This window comes from Zonotrichia albicollis, chromosome 30 (assembly GCF_047830755.1).
Source record: "Zonotrichia albicollis isolate bZonAlb1 chromosome 30, bZonAlb1.hap1, whole genome shotgun sequence".
NCBI lineage: Eukaryota > Metazoa > Chordata > Aves > Passeriformes > Passerellidae > Zonotrichia > Zonotrichia albicollis.
The window spans coordinates 3,377,631-3,398,544 of NC_133848.1; the positions used below are offsets into that span (position 1 = coordinate 3,377,631).

The window sequence follows — 20,914 nt, forward strand, 5'->3', positions numbered from 1 at the left end:
AGAACGGGACATTTTGCACAGGGATGTGACCCCACCTCCCGGAGCAGGGATTTTGCAGAGGGATGCGATCCCAGCTCCGGAGTGGAGCCAGGACTCTGCAGAGGGATGTGATCCCAGCTCCGGAGCAGAGCGGGACATTTTGCACAGGGATGTGATCCCACCTCCCGGAGCAGGGATTTTGCACAGGGATGTGACCCCACCTCCCGGAGCAGGGATTTTGCAGAGGGATGCGATCCCAGCCGCAGCCCCCAGGCAGATCCTGGCGCCCACAGAGGTAGTTTGGGGAGGAGGATGGAGCCTGCTCCACTCCCCACGCCCCAGCAATGGGGGCGGTGTGCTCAGGATGCCCCAAAGTCTCTCCAGCAGCCCCGAAGCGTTTTGGGGGTGCAGAATCCCAGAGACCCCTCTGGGTTTCTCCCCTGGAGGGGAAGAAGTTTGATCCTCATCCCAGGCCCTGCCCACGCCATGGGGACAGCGGCACAAGGCACGGCAGGCTTGGGGACAGGGACATCGCACCGGGCTCCTCCTCAGCCACGGACACGGCAGCGCCTCACGGGAGCCTGGAGGGGCAGGGCCGGGCTGGGGGTGTCACTGTGGGACCCCCAGGGTGTCACTCTGAGCCCCCCCAAAGGCAGAACCAGGCTGGGGGTGTCACTGTGGGACCCCTCAGAGGCAGGACCGGCCCTGTTGGCATCACTGTGGGCCCCCCCAAAAAGGCAGGACCACGCTGGGGGTGTCACTCTGAGCCCCCCCAGGGGCAGGACCAGCCCTGTTGGCATCACTCTGGAATCCTCTAAAAGCAGGACCAGGCTGGGGGTGTCACTCTGAGCCCCCCCAAGGGCAGGACCAGCCCTGTTGGCATCACTCTGGAACCCTCTAAAAGCAGGACCAGGCTGGGGGCGTCACTGTGGGCCCTCCCAGAGGCAGGACCAGGCCAGGGCTGTCACTCTGAGCCCCCCAGGGTGTCATTGAGCCCCCCAAGGTGTCACTCTGATCCCCCAAGGTGTCACTCTGATCCCCCAGGGTGTCACTGAGCCCCCCAAGGTGTCACTCTGAGCCCCCCAGGGTGTCATTGATCCCCCAGGGTGTCACTCTGATCCCCCCAGGGTGTCACTGAGCCCCCCAGGGTGTCACTGAGCCCCCCAGGGTGTCACTCTGATCCCCCAAGGTGTCACTCTGAGCCCCCCAGGGTGTCACTCTGAGCCCCCAGGGTGTCACTCTGATCCCCCAGGGTGTCACTTCTGCTCGGGGTTCTGCTGCAGGTGCTGCTCCCACTCCTGCTCCACCACCTTGTAGAGCTCCATGGTGGCTCGGGCATCTTCCACCGAGGAGTGGCCGCTTTTCCCCACCTGTGGGCACAGACACAAAGTGGCCACAGCTCCCAGTTTGGGGGGGCAGCCACAACTGGGAGAGGGAGGGGCGGTGATGTACAGAGATTAGGGAGTGCAGGCAGCTGTGGGGTGGGGGGATGCAGAAGATTTGGGGGTACAGGAAGCTCTAGGGGGATGCAGGGAGATTTAGGGGGATACAGGGAGCTTAGGGGGGTATAGAGAGATTTGGGGGGGGATGCAGAGAGCTTAGGGGAGTATAGAGAAACTTAAAGGGATGCAGGCAGATTTGGGGGTACAGGAAGCTCTGGGGGGGTGCAGGGAGCTTAGGGGGTGCAGGGGGATTTAGGGAGGATGCAGGCAGATTTGGGGATACAGGGAGATTTAGAGGGGTGCAGGGAGCTTAGGGGCGTACAGGCAGATTTGGGGATACAGAGAAAATTGGGGAGGTGCAGACAAAACTGTGGGATGTGCATAAAGGGGAAAAAACCTCCCAAGGCTGCAGGGGTTGAGCTGAAAGGGAAAGGGAAACTGAGGCACGGGGCAGCCTCACTCCAGGACTGGCAGCCATGGCTGAACTCAGGGTGTCTCAGACCTTTCCCCCTCCCTCCCCACTGTCCCCTGGGGTGGTGAGGGGCTGCCCAGGGTACCTGGATGTCCTGGTTGAGCAGGGCCTTGGTGAGGCGTTTCAGGGAGATGTTGACGTTCTCAGGGAAGCCAGCCCTGCGGTTCAGCAGCGGGATCTGCGACGTGTCCCTGGTCAGGGCTTTGGGGTGGCAGTAATGCAGAGCCTTGAAGTCGTTGTGGATGGCGTGGCCCACCACCACCTTGCCAGCAAGGATCTGCAGCACCTGCACGAGAGAAGGGGGGTGAGACCCCAGCAGGGCCAGCCCTGCTCTGGGGGAAGTTTCTGCACCCCTAGGAATGGGGGCAGCCCCTTGGGGCAGAGTGTGGGGATGAGTGGGGGTGGTGCAGTGTGGGGACAATCCTTGTACCCCTGAGACAATCCCTGTGCCCCACAGGGCAGGGGGCGACAATCCCTGTGTCCCAGGGACAATCCCTGTGCCCCACAGGGTACGGCAGGGACAATCCTTGTACCCCTGAGACAATCCCTGTGCCCCACAGGGCAGATGGGGACAATCCCTGTGCCCCCTGGGCTGCAAATCTCAACCCTGTGCCCTCCACCCGTGGCACTGCAACCCCTCAGTCCCTGCCCCAGCCCATGAGTTCTCCTCATTGTCCCTGGGGCACTGAGATTGTCCCCACCTGCCCTGTGGGGCACAGGGATTGTCCTGCCTGCCCTATAGAGCACAGGGATTGTCCCCAGGGGTACAGGGATTGTCCCCTCCTGCCCTGTGGGGCACAGGGATTGTCCCTGCCTGCCCTATGGGCACAAGGGGCACAGGGATTGTCCCTCCCTGTCCTGTGGGGCACAGGGATTGTCCTTGCTGGTCCTGTGGAGCACAGGGATTGTCACCCCCTGCCCTGTGGGCCACAGAGATTGTCCCTGTCCTACCCTGTGGGGCACAGGGATTGTCCCCACCTGCCCTGTGGGGCACAGGGTTTGTCCCCCCCACAATATGGGGCACAGGGATCTTCCCTGCCCTGCCCTGTGGGGCACAGGGATTGTCCTTGGGGCACAGGGACTGTCCCCTCCTGCCATGTGGGGCACAAGGATTGTCCCTCCCTGCCCTGTGGCGATTGTCCCCCACACCCCATACCCCACATCCCCATGTCCCCCAAGCCCAGCCCCACACATCCCCGTGCCCATCCCTCTCTGTGTGCCACGCAGGCTGACCTGCTGCTGTGCCCGGCGGAAGGGCACGGCCTGTGCCATGTGCCGCGGGCGGATGCCGCTCCAGCGGGTCCGGTAATCCACGATGGCCGCCTCGGGCCGCACGTACTGGTCGTACACCACGTCCCCCTCGTAGGTGACAATGCTGCAGCGCGCCAGGGAGCTGGTGCGACCCCCGGGGCCCGTGCCCACCATCTCACAGTCCAGGGCCACCAGCTTGGAGGGCACCGGGGGGGCACTGCCAGCCCCACGAGCCTTGGCCTTGGCCCCGGTACCGGTGGGGCCCTTCTGGGCCGCCCCCCGAGCCTTGATCTTGTTCTGAGTGGGGGCACCGGTACCGGTGGGGCCGTTCTGGGCCTCCCCCTGATCTTTCCCCTTGGCTCCAGTACCGGTGACACCGTTCTGTGCCGCCCCCCGAGCCTTGTCCTTGGGGCCGTTCTGCGATACCGGAGAGCACCGGGAGGTGGTGGCAGCACCGTTCTCCTTGGGGCAGCGTTTGGCCCCCCCACGCCGTGTCCGGCCCGGCCGGGGCGCTCCCGGTGCTGCTGCCGGGAGCTGTTTCTGCCGCAGGACCCCGCGGCGCTCGAGCTCCCGGCGCCGCCGCACGAAGTTCTGGTGCTTTCGGTTCCCCGGTTCTTTCTTGGAGCGGCGCTCCGGGGCGGAGAAGTCAACGTTGAGGATCAGATCGTCCATGGCGGGGACGCTGTGGGGCGGAGAGAGGGGTCAGCGGCGGGACCCTGGGCACCGGGAAACCCCGGGTACCGGGAACCTCCCACCCCCGGGACTCCTGGCACTGGGAACTCCCGGACCGCCGGTACCGGGAAACCCCGACCCCCGGGACTCCCGGTACCGACAGCCCCCGACCCCCGGGACTCCCGGTACCGACAGCCCCCGATCCAAGGGAGTGCCGGTATCCGGAAACCCCGACCCCCGGGACTCCCGGCCCCGGCAATCCCCGACCCCCGGTACCGGAGCCCCTCCGGTTTCGCCCATACCCCCGCTCACCTCCGCCCCCCGGAACCGGAAGTTCCCGGGAAACACGCGGCCGGCTCGGTCCCGGCAGTGACGTCATCTGCGCGCGCCGCGGCGGGAACTCGGCGGCGCCGGGCGCTGAGGGACACGCGCGCGGTCGCGCGGCGTCTGCGTGACGTGTATGATAACGTCATATCGACGTCACAGAACATCGGCGACGGCATGCCCGGTGTGGCGGCCTGACCGGTGACGTCACAGGTGCCCGGGGGTGAGTGATGTCATGGCGACTCGGTGTGGGGGGATTGGTGTCACTGCTGCGTGACGTCACGGCGGGACGCGTTCACGCGTGACGTCACTATCAAATTACGTCATATGTGTGCTGAATGGCGTGGGCAGAGCCCGGGAGGGATGAGAGTGCCAGGGTGGCCTCAGGGTACCAGGGCGGCTTCACGGTGCAAGGGCTGAGGGTGAGAGTGCCAGGGTGTCTCAGGGTGCCAGCGTGGCTTCAGGGTGCCATTGCTGATGTCCCCCAGGAGCCGCCATGGCGGCCGCGCCCCGTGCTGCCCCAGAGCCGTCATGGCAGAGCCCGGAGCAGCGCAGAGCCGCCGACATCATCCGCCTGCTGAGCCTCTACCGGCCCCTGCTCGACGCCTTCGTCATTGTGAGTGTCCCGGAGCTGTGCCCGGGCTGTGCCCACTGAGCTGTGCCCACTGAGCTGTGCCCGGGCTGTGCCCACTGAGCTGTGATCCCTATTCTGTCCCCCAGGGCTGTGTCCCTCAGGCTGTGACCCCTGAGCTCTGACCCCTGAACGGTCCCCTTAGGCTGTGCCCTCTCCAAGCCGTGGCCCCCCAACCTGTGACGCCCAATCTGTCCCCCCCACGCTGCCCCCTGTCCCCGCAGGATTTCTTCACGGAGGACCTGTGGTCCCAGCTGCCCCCATCCTGGCAGCCTGCCCTGGCCGGTGCCACCCCGGAGCAGCTGGCCGGGTTCCTGGGGGGCCGGGGGAGCCCGGGGGCGGCCTGGCCGCTGTCCCTGCTGGCATTCGGGGCCGCTGCCCGTGCCCTGGCCTTCCCCCGGGGCTGCCCGGGATCGGCCCCGCGCCCGCCGTGCCAGAGCTGCCGCCTGCCCCCGCTGCTGCGCCGCCACGTCAAACCCAAAAAACAGCACGAGATCCAGCGCCTGGGCAAGGTGGGTGCCCCGAGCCGTGCCCTGAGCCCCCAGCCCCCCCAAGAGCCCCCTGAGAGCCGCTCTCCCCACAGCTGCTGCAGAGGCTGAGCTGCACCACCGGCTGTGAGCACGTGGTGGATGTTGGAGCGGGGCAGGTGAGAGCAGGGGGACAGGGAGGGGCGTCCTGGGGATCCCCCAGCCCAGCTGAGCCCCTGACCCCCCCAGGGATCCCCCCATGTCCTTCCCCCAGCCCATCTGAGCCCTGTCCCCCCCAGGGCCACCTGTCCCGGTTCCTGTCCTTCGCCCTGGGGCTCAGGGTCACTGCCGTGGAGAGCGACGCCCGCCTGTCGGCCCTGGCCGAGCGCTTTGACCAGGAGCTGTTGCAGGAGCTGGCCAAACCCAGAGCCCTGGCACACAGGAGACCCTCCCCGTGCCCCCCCTGTGCCCCTCAGCACATCCCCGGCCGCCTGGACCCCGCAGCCCCCTGGGGGGAGCTCCTGCTGCCCCCCGACCCGCCGGGAGCCGGCCCTGCTGCCCGCAACCCTCTGGGGGGCCCGGGGGGCTCCGAGGACGGGCACAGGGTGCTGGTGACAGGGCTGCACGCCTGCGGGGACCTGGGGCCTGCCCTGCTGTGCCACTTTGCCCGCAGCCCCGCCGTGGCTGCCGTGGCATTGGTGGGCTGCTGCTACATGAAGCTGTCGAGCGCCCCAGAGCAGCAGCAGCAGCACCCTGGGTACCCGCTGAGCGCCTCGGTGGCGGCACTGCCAGGGCACCAGCTGTCCTACCGGGCACGGGAGGCGGCGTGCCACGCTCTGGAGGAGTACCAGGCACGGCTGAGAGAGGGCAGTGCCCACCTGCGTGCCCACTGCTACCGCGCCGTGCTGGAGAGCCTGATCCGCGCCGCTGAGCCCAGCAAGAGGCACCTGGGGCTGCAGCCTGGCAGGAAGGCACACAGCCTGAGCTTCACACAGTGAGTCTGGGCATGGGGAATGCTCCTTCTGCATCCCCCAGTGGGCACCACTGAGTCTGGCCATGGGGAATGCCCCTTGTGCATCCATCCCCTGGTGGGCACCAGTGGGTCTGGGCATGGGGAATGCTCCTTGTGCATCCCCTGGTGGCACCAGCGAGCCCTTTCTGGGAGATCTGCTGAGTTTGGGGATGGAGGATCCTTTTCTGGAACTTTCCTTGTGAGTCTGGGGAGGGAGAACCCCTTTTTGGGACCCTCTTCATGAGTGTGGGGAGTGGGGTCAACCTCCTGTGTCCCTTCCTGGCCCTGCAGTGAGACTGGGGAGGGGAGGACTCCTTTCTAGGACCCTCCTTATGAGTTTGGGGAGGGAAGACTCTTTTCTGGAACTCTCTTTGTGAGTTTGGGGAGTGGGATCAACCTTCTGTGTCCCTTCCTGGCCCTGCAGTGAGTTTGGGGAGGGGAGAACTCCCTTTTGGGATCTTCCTCATGCGTTTGGGGCTGGGGGAGCCCTGCCTGGCACTCCCCTGCCCCTCTTCCATGACAGATACGCCCAGCTGGGGCTGCCCCTGGCAGGACTGGACCCAAAGGGGGTCCCACTGGACTCAGGGGCTGTGGGGGCCATGCTGGAGCAGCAGCACAAGGTGGTGGCGTTCTGCACCCTGGGGCAGCTCCTGGCACCCCTTGTGGAGACCCTGATCCTGCTGGACCGGCTGCTCTACCTGCGGGAGCAAGGTGGGCATGGGCATGGATCCTCCCCATGCTGTTTCCTCTCTTTCTGTTCTCCCAACTCTCCTTTTTCCCTTTTTCCCAGGTTTCCACTGTGCCCTCGTGCCCCTGTTCAACCCCAGGTTCTCCCCACGGAACCTGGTGCTGGTGGCTGCACGGACCCCGCTGGCCACAGCGCTGGCTGGGCTGGCCAAGGACAGTGAGGATGGGCACAGCAGCGAGGATGAGGATGTGGAGGAAGCAGAGACCCCCAGGGAGGGGCAGAACCACCAATAAACCCAGGATTTGTACACTCCAGGGCTGGCTGTGAGTTGGTGCCACACTGAAAGCATTGCACACTGCAAACAGAACAAATGGAGGGGGTGTTTATTGCAGAGCCCACCTTGGGGGGCTCCCAGCTCCCCCAGTTAATACCAGGAGGATTTCTAGGTCTTCCTCAGGGGGCTCCCAGCTGTCCCAGTTACTACCAGGAGGATTTCTAGGTTCCCAGCTCCCCCAGTTAATACCAGTAGGATTTCTTGGCCCTTCGTGTCTCCACAATGCCCATGGCATCCATGATCTCCTCCTCAAAGGTCTTCAACGACGGCCGGTACGTCTTGGCCAGCGCGTCCTCCTGTGACGTGTCCTTGGGGCCATCTGTGTGGGCACAGGGACAACACTGACCCCCCTGTCCCCTCTGTGTGCCCTTCCCCGTGCCCCCAGCCCCCTGTGGCACCCCTCTCACCGATCCACTGCTCGGGCACGATGCCATCCTTGCGTGGCTGCGGGGGCACGGGCAGGATGCGGCCACTGCGCAGCGACACGCGGACGCGCTCGCCCTCCTCCGTGAACCTCCACTCCACCTCCGTGGGCTTCCTGCGTGGGCACACAGCGTTGGTGCCAGGCAGGAGCAAAGTGGGGGACCCCTCAGCGCCCCCCACCCAGGTTTTACCGGTCCTCAGGGTCCACCAGGCTGATCTGGCTGAGCAGCAGAGGTGCCTCGCTGGCGATGTAGGTGCTCGAGTATTTGGCGGTGCGGTTGACGTAGCGATAGTGCTGTGAGGGGACACCATGGGGTCACTGAAGGCCCTGTGGCCACCTCAGCCTCCCCAGGGCTTCCTGCAGCCCTCCCTGCTGTGGCCTCACCGTGTTCAGTCCTTCCACCACCACCCAGTTGCGGGCTTGCACCACCTGGCTGACCAAGCCCTGCTTCCCCGCATCCTTCCCGGCCAGCACCTGCACCTGCGGGTGGGGAGAGGGGCACAGGTGTGTGAAAAACGCCCAATCACTTGTTTTTAAAATTTGAAAAGTTTAATAGTAATAAAATGGTTATAAAAAATAGTAATGCAATTAGAGTAATAATAATTGGGACAAACTGAATTAGGGCAATATGAGACAATAAATACAAAGAGTTATGGATGTCCGGGTATCTTTTTCTGGGCAGCACCAGCCTGAAAAAGGACCCACGTTAACAAAGGATTAACTCTTAAAAGCAACAGCCTGTTGCACATTCATACACTTCATACATGATGCATAAATTCCATTCAAACACAGGATTCTGTCTGGTCATCATCAACTTCTTCCTCTGAATCCTAACAGCGCCTTTGAGGCGGGAAGAAGTTCATTTCTCCTGATAATGGGGCAATAAATTCTCTTTCTCTGAAAGATTCAGGTGTCCTGTGGCTGCTATCTCACTGTGAGTCCTTTCTTTAAAAAAAGTATCCTACACATATCGTTTCTATTTTAACATTTTTTATAACCTAAAACTCTATTTAACACACTACTTAAGAGAATTAACACAGCATTACTTTCTAACACAACACATCTAATATCCATTTGAATATTTGCGAAAAGCCAATCATAAAATACATGCATTTTTCACAGGGTGGGGCCTCACCGTGTCACCCTTGAACACCTTCCAGTCGTCCTTGGCGATGGGTTCCACGAAGACCTTGCGGCGGCGCTGCCCCGGGGGGTTGCGGAGCCGGGCTGTGGTAGAGTCGGGCGGCCATGTGCCGTGCCGGTAGCCCGGGGGCAGCCGCGGCCTTGCCGCGCTCAGCAGGACCGACAGACGCATGGTGCTGCGGGCTGGGAGGGCAGGGAGCTCTGGGGACACCCCTCATCCTCACCAGGGTCATTGTGTCCAGGTGTGGGTCTGGCAGAGTCACCCCAACCCATCCAGAGCCCCCTCTGAAGGGAGGGAAGCGTCTGGCAGAGCAGCCCCCCACAAATGGGATCCCACAGATTCCCACCCCCCCCAACAAAGGGGATCCAGGTACTGCAGAGCCATCCCTTAACTATGGAGGGACCCAGGGATCCCACAGACTGTCACCCTCCTCACTCCCCTAAAGGAGATCCAGGTACTGGCAGAGCCATCCCTCACACATGGAGAGACCCATGGATCCCACAGACTCTCACTCCCCACAGCCCAAAGGGGATCCAGGTACTGGAGTGCCGTCCCTTAACTATGGAGGGACCCAGGGATCCCACAGGGCACCCCACACCCAAAGGGGACCCCAGTGTTCTGCAAAGCACCCTCTACTTCCAAAGGGGACCTGCAGAGCCACCCACTCCCCGAGGAGAACCGAGGGGTCACACCTGGCCCTGGTGAGGATGAGGGGGGAACACGGGCAGAGACCCCAGCAAGGAGCACCCAGGGCTCCCACAGAGCTCATTCCCACAGAGGGGGACACGGGCAGAGTCTCTCCCACACCCGAAGGACCCCATGGATACCTCAAAGACCCCCCTGACTCGCAATGATCCCTCCGGTTCCAAAAGCCCCACCACCACCCAAAGGGGACCCGTAGAGCACACACCTCCTCCCCCCCGCCGGGAACGACACCCGCAGAGCCCCGGCCGCCCCCAAAGGGCCCCGAACCCCATCAAAGCCCCCCAGCACAGCCCCGCAGAGCCCCCTCGGGGGTCCCGGTCCCGACCCCTCTCACCTGAGGGGCCGCGCCGCTCCCGCGCTCCGGGGGCGCGGCCAAGACACGGCGCTGCGGAGCCGCGAGGCACGCCGGGAGTTGTAGTCCTAGCGCGAGGCACGCCGGGAGTTGTGGTCCTAGCGCGGGGCACGCCGGGAGCTGTAGTCCCACCGTCCCTCCGGCCCTCAGCCCCGGCCCACGGTGAGCGGCTGCCGGGAGCTGTAGTCCGGCCACGGCTCCATCTTCTGCCGCTGCCCTCGGGTGCAGGTGCAGGGGACGGTCAGTGCTGTCCTCTGTGCAGGGACCCAGGCACGGCCTAATTGGCCCAGTTCGGCCTCTCCAGGCCGGGCTGTGCGTGTGGGACAGAGCAGCCAAGGACGGTCACGGCCCTGAGCCTGACACAGCTCACGGAGCGTTTGGCATGGCCCTCAGGCACAGGATGGCATTCTGGGGTGTCCAGAGCCAAACTCGATTATCCTGATTATGCCTGCTCAGGATATTCCACTATTCCAGCATAAAATATGAGTGTTTGGACAAGGCTCTAGGACATTGGGATTGGGAGCATTTTGGGGTGTCCTGAGCCGGGCCAGAGCTCAATGAACCCTGTGGGTCCCTTCCCGCTCAGGATATTCCACTATTCCAGCAGAGAAGCTGAGTGCTCAGACAACATTCTTGGAGGTTCGTATTGGGAGCATTTTTGGGTGTCCTGTGCAGGGCCCAGAGCACGAAGGACTCGATTATCATGATTATTCCTGCTCAGGATATTCCACTATTCCAGCATAAAAGCTGAATGCTTGGACAATGCTCTAAGACACTGGGATTGGGAGAATTTTGGGGTGTCCTGTGCAGGGCCAGAGCAGGACTCAATTATCCTGATGGGTCCCTTCCTGCTCAGTGTCTATTCCACTATCCCGGCATAAAATTTGAGTGCTTGGACAAGGCTCTAGGACACTCAGACAGGGAGCATTTTGGGGTGTCCTGTGCAGGGCCAGAGCTGGACTCAATTATCCTGACAGGTCTCTCCCAGCTCAGGATATTCCACTATTCCAGCATAAAATATGAGTGCTTGGACAACATTCTAGGAGGTTGGCATTGGGAACATTTTGGGGTGTCCTGTGCAAGGCCAGAGCTCACTAAGCCCTGTGGGTCCCTCCCTGCTCAGGATACCCCATAATTTCATGATCCTAGAGGTCAAGGAGTGTTTAGACAATGCTGGGATTTTGAGGCCAGCAGTGAGAGTGGATCCTTTCGTGTCCCATCCAGCTCAGGGCATTCTGTGATCCTGCAGTTCCTATTTTAACTCCTCTCCAAACCCTTCCCCTGCCCCAGTCCCATCTCTCCCCATGGTCCCTGTGTTGCCAGAGAGGCTCTGGCAGCCCCAAAGGGTACCAAACCCCCTCATTCAGGGGTTCCAGGGGCTCACCCAGGTCCCACAAGCACTTTTAAAAAGGCAAGATTCGCTTTTATTTCAAATCAACAGCTCAGCCCCGAGGAATCGCCAACACAAAGCGTGTGCCCACAGCAGGGCAGGCACAGAGCGCTCGGGGGCAGGACCCAGCTGCTCTGCATTCCTCTCTTTTCTTTTTTTTTTTTTTTGTAGTTTTTTTTTGTTTTCTTTTGGAAATTTCCTTGTCTGGAGCTCCGGACACGACGAGCCGGCGTGGGGCAGCACCAGGAGCCAGGGGGAAGGATCAGCTCGCCAGGGAAGCCACTACAGGCTGTGAGGGGCCAAAAACAGAGCCAGGCTCTTGTCAGAACCCCCAAAACCTGGGGGCTGTGGGGACAGGGCTCAGAACACCCTCCTCACCTCTCCTTGTGGTCTCTGACGTCCTCCTTGCCCTCCTGCTTGGCCTCGTTGGTGGCCGGTGTGTCGGCGGCGTCGCTGTTCTTGTCCCCCTCTCCTGGGTTGGCTTTGGGCTCCTCCTTGGGGGCCTCTTCATTGGCCACCTTCTTGTCCCCTTCCTGCCCCTCTGCATCCTTGGGGCGTTTGGGGGAGTCCTGTGGGGGGAATTTGGGTCAGCCCAGCCCCTGTCCCCAACATCCCCAGCCCCTGTCCCAAACATCCCAATCCCTGTCCCCAACATCCCCTGTCCCAAATATCCCCACCCCTCTCCCCAACATCCCCAGCCCCGTCCCCAACATCCCCACCCCTGTCCCAAACCTCCCCATCCCCTCTCCCCAACATGCCCAGCCCTTATCCCAAACATCCCCAGTTCTTGTCCCGAACACCCCATTCCCTGTCACCTGTCCCAAATATCTACATCCCATCCCCAACATCCCCATCCCCAGTCCCCAAATATCCCCAGCCCCTGTCCCCAACATCCCCTGTCCCAAAAATCTCCATCCCCTCTCCCAAACATCCCCAGCCCTGTCCCAAACATCCCCCATCCCAAACATCCCATCTCCTGCCCCCTGTCCCAAACATCCCCATCCTGTCCCCCATCTCCAACATCCCCAGTCCCTGTCCCCACCATTCTGGGTCCCCAACACCCCCATCCCCTCTCCCAAACATCCCATCTCAATCCCTGTCCTCAACATCCCCAGCCCTGTCCCCAACATCCCCCATCCCAAACATCCCCATCTCCTGTCCCTTGTCCCCAACATCTCCATCCCCTGTCCCAAACATCTCCTGTCCCCAGCCCCTGTCCCCAAATATCCCCAAGCCTCTGTCCCCAAGCCTCTGTCCTAACCATCCCCAGTCCTAAACATCCCCATCCCCTACCCCCAAAATCCCCAGCCCCTGACCCAAACATCCCCATCCCATCCCAAATATCCTTGTCCGCAACATCCCCATCCCCTGTCCCCTGTCCCAAACATACCTGTCCCCCAAATCCCCATGCCCTGTCCCAAACATCCTGTACCCAGCATCCCCTGTGCCCAACATCCTCATCCCCTATCCCAAAAATCTCCATCCTCCATTCCCAACATCCCCATCCCTTCTCTCCAACATCCCCAGCCTGTGTCCCCAACATCCCCTGTCCTAAACATCCCCATCCCCTGTCCCAAACCTCCCCAGCCCCTGTCCCCAACATCTCCATCCCCTGTCCCCTGTCCCAAAAATCTCCATCCCCGTCCGAACCTCCCCATCCTCATCCCCAACATCCCCAGCCCTGTCCCAAACATTCCCATCCCTAAGATCCCCATCCCCTGTCCCAAACATCCCATCCCATCTCCTGTCCCCAGCCCATCCCCAAACACCCCCATCCCCTGTCCCAAACATCCCCTGTCCCCAACATCTCCACCCCCAAACATCCCCATTCCCATTCCAAACATCACCAGCCTCCGTCCCCAACATCTCCAGCCCCTGTCCCAAACATCCCCATTCCCAAATACCCCTATTCCCATCCCAGACATCCCTACCCCCCATCCCCAGCATCCCCATCCCCTGTCCCCAACACCCCCATCCCCTCTCCCAACCATCCCATCCCAATCCCTGTCCCAAACATCCCCTGTCCCAAACATCCCCACTCCTGTCAACATCCCCATTCCCTCTCCCCAATATCCCCGTCCCAAAAATCTCCATCCCCTGTCCCAAACATCCCCAGCCCGTCCCCAACATCCCCAGCCCCTGTCCCAAAAACCCCCATCCACTGTCACAAACATCCCCCCCTCCCAAACATCCCCCATTCCAACATCCCCATCCCCTGTTCCAAACACACCTGTCCCCAACATTCCCATCCCTGTTCCCAACCTCCTCAACCCCTCTCCCCAACATGCCCAGCCCTTATTCCAAACATCCCCATCCCCTGTCCCAAATACCTCCATCCCATCCCCAACATTCCCTGTCCCCAAATAACCCCATCCCCTGTCCCAGCCACCCCTGGTCCCAAACATCCCAATCCCCAACATCTCTAGCCCCAGTCCCCAACATCCCATCTCCAGTCCCAAACATTCCCTGTCCCCAGCATCCCCACCCCTGTCCCAAACATCTCCAGCCTTGGTCCCCAACATCTCCATCCCCTGTCCCAAACATCCCCACCCTTGTCACCAACATCCCCAGCCCTGCCCAGCGCCCCCAGTACCTCCAAAGCATCCTCAGCTTTCCTCTTGCTGCCTCCTTTCTCGTTCTTCTCCTTGCTCTGCTCGTCGATCACCAGCTTCCCCTCCTCGTCACTGCTGCCCTCGGCGTTGCCCTTCTTGTCCCCGTCCCCCTCGGGCTCCCGCTCGGCCGCCTCGGGGCAGCTCTTCTTCTGGGTGGGCTGTGGGCATGGAGGGGTTCACAGGGGGCTCCCAGGAGGGAGGAAAGGTTGGGGGGAGCTGGGATGGAGCCCCCCCAGCTCGTGACCCACCTGGTAACCGGAGGCTTTGACTGTGGGGTTGTTCTCGATCTCCCACAAACCTTCGCTGAACCCTTTCCGCTTGTTGGGTTTGCCAAACTTCTCCTTGCACTCCTCGTAGGGGAAGAGATCTTTGGGGCCCAGGAATGCCCTGTGCCAGGGGAAAAGGGTGAGGGGTGGGAGTAGAGGGGGGGATCTCACCCCTCCCAAACTCACTGTGAGCCCCAGCTCCCACTCACGTTTCGTGGGTCCCGAAGAAGAAGACTTGGTACTTATTGGAGGAGGATTTGACTGCAGCTTCTGGCATCTCATCAATCTGTGGGACACAAAGGACGGGGTGAGAGGAGAGGGCAGAGACCCCTGGGGCTCCTCAGACCCCAGGACATCCCCTGGGGCTCCTCAGATGTCCCCAGGACATCTCCTGAGGCTCCTCAGATGTCCCCAGGACATCCCCTCCAGTGTCCTATGGATGGGCACAGCTCAGAAAAGGAAAATTAATCGGGAATTAATTTCCTGCTGGCAGGAGGTGCTCAGCAGAACAAAGGGTGCCCACAGGTGTGGGGCCAGCAGGGCTCCCCTTCTCCCACCCTCTGCCCCCCAAATCTCTTATCTAGACCAGCTCAGACACACTCAGCAAATTCAGGCTCAGACCCCAGGACATCTCCTCCAGTGTCCTATGGATGGGCACAGCTCAGGAAAGGAAAATTAATTGGGAGTTCCCCATAGTCTGAAGACAGTGTTGGCAGGAAGTGCTCAGCAGAACAAGGGGGTGCCCACGGGTGTGGGGGACAGCAGGGCTCCCCTTCCCCTACAAACTCTACTCTAGACCAGCTCAGACACACTCAGCAAATTCAGGTGCTGCCAGTGATGCCACAGCTCCTCAGATGCCCCCAGGACATCCCCTCCAGTGTCCTGTTGATGGGCACAGCTCAGGAAAGGAAAATTAATTGGAAATCCCCCCACAGTCTGGACACAGAGCTGGCACAGCAGCGCTCAGCAGAACACGGGGTGCCCATGGTGTGGGGGCCAGCAGGGCTCCCCTTCTCCCACCCCTTCCCCCCTAAATCTCTTATCTAGACCAGCTCAGACACACTCAGCAAATTCAGGCAGTGCCACGGCATCGCCCCCAGCCTGGGCCAGCAATGGGGACTGGGGTGCCAGGGGAGGACAGCCTGGCCAGAAGGGGGTCAGCAGACAAGGGGACAGCCTGGCAGGGCTCTGGGGTCAGGCAGCAGCCGGTGCCAGCCCCAGGCAGGTGCTGCTCCACCGAGCGTGAATAATCCCGAGGCGCCGAGCGGGAAGGGAGCGAAAGCAACTCCGGCTGCTTTTTATAGCAGCTAAAAATAACCCCCCCTGCAGCCAGCAGCCATAAATTCCCCGAGAAAACCTCAAAGGGAGGTGCAAGGAGCTGAAGGAGGATGCGGGTGGGGGTCTCGGGGCAGGCGCCAGCACGTCACTGTCACCGGGCAGCCGGGGTGCCAGCTCCTGTCCCAGTGCTCTGCTGACTCATGGCACAACCTTCCCTCTGTCACTGTGACCCCCACAGCTTGCCCTGCCTCAGTTTCCCCAGCCAGCAGGGCCAGGGTGCTGTGACAGGGTGGAACTGGCCAATAGTTTGTCCTGGTTTCCTTCACAGAGCTGGGGATGGCACCAACGCTCGTCCCTGTGCTGAGGGGCACTGCTGGCACAGCCCTGGGGCACACGGAGGGCATGGGGTACTGGGAGGGGCACTGGGGATGTGGTGGAGGCTTGGTGTGATGCCCACTCCCAGCTGGGACGTGTCTTTGTGCCATCCCCACTGCCCAAGCATGGTTTGGGGCACACAGGTCCTGCACCAGGATCCAGGGGGTGTTTGAGGATTATTGACGTGCTCCCACCCACAGCCCTGGGGCTCCTGGCACTGCCATGTCCCAGTGGCACCAGCGGACACTCCATGAGCAGGGACAGTTCCCAGAGGGTCCCTGGCCCATGGTGGCAGCTGGGAGCAGCAGCTCCATCCCTGCGTGGCACCGAAGGTGGAGGAGGGGATGCTGTGACTCAGAGGGGCGGCCACCAGCCCAGCCCAGCCCAGCCCAGCCCAGCACGGCCCGGCCCAGCCCAGCACGGCCCGGCCCAGCTCCCAGGGAAGCTTCCCCCAGGCCACGCTCCTGCAGGTCACAGTGTGCCAAAGGCCCCATCAGCCTTGGCACACAGACCCTCCCCATGCCAGGCCTGGACAGGGACCCACAGGGACCCCACAGCCCCTGGCAGTGCCAGCACCCTGCTGGAGTTCCCAAATCTCCTTCCCCAAGGAAAGGCAGCAGCTCCAGGATGGCTGCGCTGTGTCACCGTGTCCCCAGCTCAGGAACTGAGGGGCTCCATGGAGCTGGGACCCCCTGGCAGTGGGAATCCCTGCACAGCCCCCCAAGGGACAGCTGGAACTCCCTGGCAATGGGATTCCAGCCCAACCCATCCCCTCCCAGCCCCCGAAGGACAAATGGGACCCCCTGGTAATGGGATCCCCTGCCCATCCCTGCCAGCCCCCCATGGGACTGCTGGGACCCCCTGGCACTGGGATTCCCAGCCCAGCCCCCCATGGGACACCTGGGACCCTCTGGCAATGGGATTCTCTACCCAGCCCACCCCTCCCATCCCTTTATCAGCCCCTCCTGCACCCCCAGGGCATGTGCTGGCTCTATCTGCAGGGCCAGGCAGGGATTTTGGGGTGCGGGGACACAGGGCAGGAGGGTGGCACCCCTTTGGGGACACTGATAATGTAGACAGTGCTAACCCACCCAAAAACCTCACTGCTCAAACTGGCCCATGATAGGCTTTGTCACAGCCCGTGTCTGTCTGTCCGGACAGTGGCAGCAGACAGACACACGGCTGCAGTGCCAGGGTAAAGTCCAGGTGCCCATTGCTGTCCCCCTGCCAATGGCACCGGTGTCACAGCCCAGGGGCAGCACCCAGGGGTCTGAAAGGGGCTGGGAATGTCCCCAAGCTCTGGAGCGTGGCAGGGGAGGGACGGGCACAAACCCCTGAGCTGGACTCTGCCCCCAACCTCTGCTCTTCACCTTTGCCACTGCTCCACTGGATCAGCCTGCCCTGCCCTCCCTGCCTCAGTTTCCCCCCTGCGGGACAAGGCTGGCACAGGAATTAATTAATTCATTAATGGAATTAACTCATGTGGGTCACACACGGTCCATGAAGCACATGGGGGAGGGGGGCACATGCACTGGGTGGCACTCCTGAGTCTCATGGGTGCCACCCAGGTGCTCTCCTCAGTCCTGGGGGCATCACTGGGCCCCATCCCAGCAGCACCAGGCTGGCAACGGGCACCAAATTCCAGAGGGAATGGCCCAGAAGGATCCTGACCCTATGGCACAGCTAGGAGAATGGGAGATGCTCAGAAAAGGGATGCCAGGGGGGACGTCAGAGGTGCCAGGAGGGTGTTAGGGGTGCCAGGAGGGTGTCAGGGGTGCCAGGGAGGGTGGCAGAGGGGCCAGGGGGATGTCAGAGGGCCCAGGGGGGCTGTCAGGGGTGCCAGGGGGGGTGGCAGGGGTGCCAGGGGGGGTGGCAGAGGGGCCAGGGGGATGTCAGAGGGCCCAGGGGGGGTGGCAGAGGGGCCAGGGGGAGTGTCAGGGGTACCAGGAAGGATGTCAGGGGTACCAGGAAGGATGTCAGGGGTGCCAGGGGGGGGGTCAGGGAAGATGTCAGAAGGGCCAAGGGAGATGTCAGTGGTGCCAGGGGGCTGTCCGAGATGCCAGGGGGGGTGTCAGGGGTATGCCAGAGGTGCCAGGATCCCATGTGCTGCTCCTGCCTCATCCCCTGCCCTGCTCCCTGGCTGTCCCAGAGCTCTGTATGAAAAGGGGCTGCAGATCTGGCAGGGAAGCACCAACAACAAGGGTCTGCCATAAGGGACCCTGCAGAGAAAGGGTGAGGGAAAAAACGAGGCAAGCATCATCCTCCAGTGCCAGCAACTCATCTCCCACTCTGGTGCCTCAGTCTCCCCCCTGTTTAACACTGCCCCTCTCAGGGAGAGCTTTCCACCGAGCTGCTGGTGTTGGAGAACGGCACCAGGTGCCATCCCCAGGGGAAGAAAGGGAGGGAACAACCCCTCCCCCGTCCATTTCTTGCCCTATCTCTGAGCTCCAGCCACACCTGGTTGGAAACAAACACCCCATGGAACGCCACGCGTGGCCGGCTAAGGTTTCATCACAGCACCTGATTAGTCACGGGCAAGCCCTGCCTGATTAGTCACGGTGGGGAGGGCTCTGCTCCTAAACCCCCTTGGCTTTGGGGAGCCCAGCCAGAGAGAGAGGGGAAAAAAACCAAAAAACCATTCCCTGCCTGCCCTAAATATGATGGTGGGGGTCAAATGATGAGATGAGCGGGGTGTGAAATGAGATGAGTGGGAGCTGAGCCCACGAGGCTTTGGAGCCCCGAGCTGGCATCACCCCAGACCCCATTGGGATGGATGAGGGCTGCAGGAGGATTGGGGGGTGCAGGAGGATGGATCAGCCGGGGGGCAGCATCGCTTTTCCCCCCGAGGGAGGGAAGGAAGAGCAGGCAGTGTGGAAGCTCCCAGGGATCCTCTCTGTGGCTCCTCCTCGCCCAAAGCCGCTTTCAAATGCGCGTTGGGAGGGCCGGTGCCAAATCCGAGCGGCTCCCAACCCCCTCCCGGCCTCCCCGCCAGAACCCGACAAACCAAACAAAAGTTATTCAAATCCGCCAGGGGAAGGGGGGCACTGGGGAGGGATCCTCGGCCTTTAAAGCCCTATCGCCCCCATTCCGTCCTTTTTTTCCGCTCAATTTGGGGTTTGCAGGCAGCCCCCGGTGCCCTTTGCAGCGAGGCCGTGAGGGGAGAGAGTGTGTGTGTGTGTGTGTAGGGGGGGGGAGGTGAAAAACACTCCAAGGAAATTTTAAACTGCATCATCAACCGCTTAAAAATAACCAGCGCCGTGTTGTGCAGCCAGAGCTGCCCACGGGCCCCATGGTTTGGGGTTTATCGCGGGGGTCCCGGGCTCATGGCCCCCTCAGGGGACACCCAGGACCCTCAGGGGACACCGGCGGTGCTGGCACATGGTGGGGCCTGCACCCCTCGGTCCCTTCCCCCCGTCCTAAGTCCTCAATAATTCTATCGATTTTCTAAAGCCAAACTCTCGGCGTAAGCGCTGCCACCTCTGTGGCACCTCTGAGGCCACCGAGAACCGGGGGGACACGCTCGGGGCTCTGCCGGTTTGGCTGAAACCCCCCAAAATCATCAGTGAAGCGCAAAGGGGGCGAGCTGGCCCTTCCCATGAGCGGGAAGGGTTCATGGAGCGGCCCCACGTGGAGCAGGGACCCCCCGGTACCGGTCCCGGGGGATGGAGGGGTCACCCCGGGCTGGCCCAGCCTCGTGCTCCGCTGCCGGTACCGGGGGGTCCCCGCTCCCACGCGGTGCCAGAAGCCACGCGGTCTCCACCCGTGATCTCCCCCTCCCGTCCGTTCCACCGGGAGAGAAATGAATAAACAGCACAAAAAGGGCCCTGGGGGAGCCCGGGATGTTGTTTCCAACACATGAAACCCCCCTTAAAACCCAAAGAAATGTCCCAAAGCGCCTCAGCAAGCCTCGGTACCGAATAACCCCCGAGTCCGCCGGGCCCGGCCTTACATAAGGAGCCGGCAAAGTTGGACCCCGGCCCCGGTGGAAGATCCGGGGGGGGGGGGGATCAAAGCCTGACCCCCGGTACGGACACACCCCCCCCGCCGCTCCGCTCCACCGGGGCAGCCTGACCCCGGTGCGCCCCATCCCCCCGCGTTATGCAACGGGGAGCACCGGGAGAGAACCGGGAGAGCACCGAGGGTGTCCCACCACCCTCCCACCCCTTAGCCCAGCTCCTTACCCGGGCAGGCCAGTGCGGGTAACCCTTCATCTTGGCGAAAACCAGGTCCCCGCATTTGTATTCCTTCTGCCGGTTGGACCGGGACATCTTGGCTGGGCTGGCGGCTCCTCCCGGGACCGGGGGAGCGGGCGGGGGGAGGGGGGGTGGGGGAGGGGAGGAGGGGGGGTTACGGATGAACTTTGGGAGGCAAAACCCGGCCAGGCAGGGGATTAGCCAAATAAATATAAAAAAATCTAAAAAAAAAAATCAACAACAGCAAAAAAACCCTCCCAAATGCGAAGGGGGAGAGGCAGCGGCTGCTCTGCCCCCCCGGGCCGGGGTCAGCGGCGGCGCGGCGCAGCGGCGGAGGGCCCGAGCCCCATGCGGTTGTTTGTGTTTGAAATTCAATTGCTCCCTCCCTCGGCCACCCCCCCCACCCCCCCGGCCACCCTTCCCCTTCCTCCTCCTCCTCCTCCTCCTTCTCCTCCTCCTCCTCCCGCTGCCGGTGGATGCGCTCGGAGCTCGCAGCGCTGCCTGGGCGCGCTCACGCACCGCCCGCCCACAGCGCCGTGCGCGCTCCTGGCACCCCAAAAATACCTCAAAGCACCCCAAAAATACCTCAAAATGCCCCAAAAATACCTCAAAATGCCCCAAAAATACCCAAAATGTGCCCCGTGCGGGTGGCACCAACCCGCGGTGTGTCACCAGGGGACGGGGAGGGACAGCTCGGTGTGGAACAGGGGGGAGTTGGGTGTTGGAGCGGGCAGAATGGATGGAAAACAGAGGGAAAGGGGGTAAAGACACGCAAAAAGAGGGTGAAACAGCACAAAAATGGTGTAAATAATGTGTAAAGCAGTGCAAACCTGTCATGGGAAAAATAGGTGTAAAACACTGTAAATAACTAGTGTAAAACAAACAGCACAAAAATGGTGTAAG

General features: G+C 62.1%; 4 protein-coding genes across 6 annotated transcripts; 1 reads left to right on the plus strand and 3 right to left on the minus strand.

Annotated features, from left to right (window-relative positions):
• Window positions 1–955: 955 nt before the first annotated feature.
• ISG20L2 (interferon stimulated exonuclease gene 20 like 2) lies at window positions 956–4,355 on the minus strand. Of its 3 annotated transcripts, none has more exons than XM_074529230.1 (5): window positions 4,129–4,355; window positions 3,127–3,826; window positions 1,979–2,179; window positions 1,204–1,349; window positions 956–1,036 (listed from the first exon to the last, which is right to left on the minus strand). In XM_074529230.1, exons 1-4 carry the CDS (start codon window positions 4,317–4,319, stop codon window positions 1,236–1,238), a joined length of 1,206 nt encoding a protein of 401 aa, XP_074385331.1. In that variant the 5' UTR covers window positions 4,320–4,355; the 3' UTR covers window positions 956–1,036; window positions 1,204–1,235. The 3 variants fall into 3 exon arrangements, with proteins under 3 accessions (XP_074385331.1, XP_074385332.1, XP_074385333.1); XM_074529231.1 differs by lacking the exon at window positions 956–1,036 and adding an exon at window positions 1,081–1,139; XM_074529232.1 differs by lacking the exon at window positions 956–1,036 and having other exon boundaries at window positions 1,212–1,349; window positions 4,119–4,210.
• METTL25B (methyltransferase like 25B) lies at window positions 4,228–7,254 on the plus strand. The gene is made up of 7 exons (XM_074529229.1): window positions 4,228–4,363; window positions 4,629–4,756; window positions 4,996–5,283; window positions 5,355–5,417; window positions 5,538–6,232; window positions 6,774–6,961; window positions 7,041–7,254. Exons 2-7 carry the CDS (start codon window positions 4,637–4,639, stop codon window positions 7,229–7,231), a joined length of 1,545 nt encoding a protein of 514 aa, XP_074385330.1. The 5' UTR covers window positions 4,228–4,363; window positions 4,629–4,636; the 3' UTR covers window positions 7,232–7,254.
• A 50-nt stretch (window positions 7,255–7,304) lies between these two features.
• Window positions 7,305–10,030, minus strand: MRPL24 (mitochondrial ribosomal protein L24). The gene is made up of 6 exons (XM_074529237.1): window positions 9,880–10,030; window positions 8,832–9,022; window positions 8,081–8,176; window positions 7,887–7,990; window positions 7,680–7,810; window positions 7,305–7,591 (listed from the first exon to the last, which is right to left on the minus strand). The coding sequence occupies exons 2-6, from the start codon at window positions 9,009–9,011 to the stop codon at window positions 7,455–7,457; spliced, it is 648 nt and encodes a 215-aa protein (XP_074385338.1). The 5' UTR covers window positions 9,012–9,022; window positions 9,880–10,030; the 3' UTR covers window positions 7,305–7,454.
• Window positions 10,031–11,298: 1,268 nt separating this feature from the next.
• HDGF (heparin binding growth factor) lies at window positions 11,299–20,444 on the minus strand. The gene is made up of 6 exons (XM_074529236.1): window positions 20,000–20,444; window positions 14,375–14,451; window positions 14,148–14,286; window positions 13,881–14,057; window positions 11,666–11,856; window positions 11,299–11,576 (listed from the first exon to the last, which is right to left on the minus strand). Exons 1-6 carry the CDS (start codon window positions 20,084–20,086, stop codon window positions 11,570–11,572), a joined length of 678 nt encoding a protein of 225 aa, XP_074385337.1. The 5' UTR covers window positions 20,087–20,444; the 3' UTR covers window positions 11,299–11,569.
• Window positions 20,445–20,914: the final 470 nt, after the last annotated feature.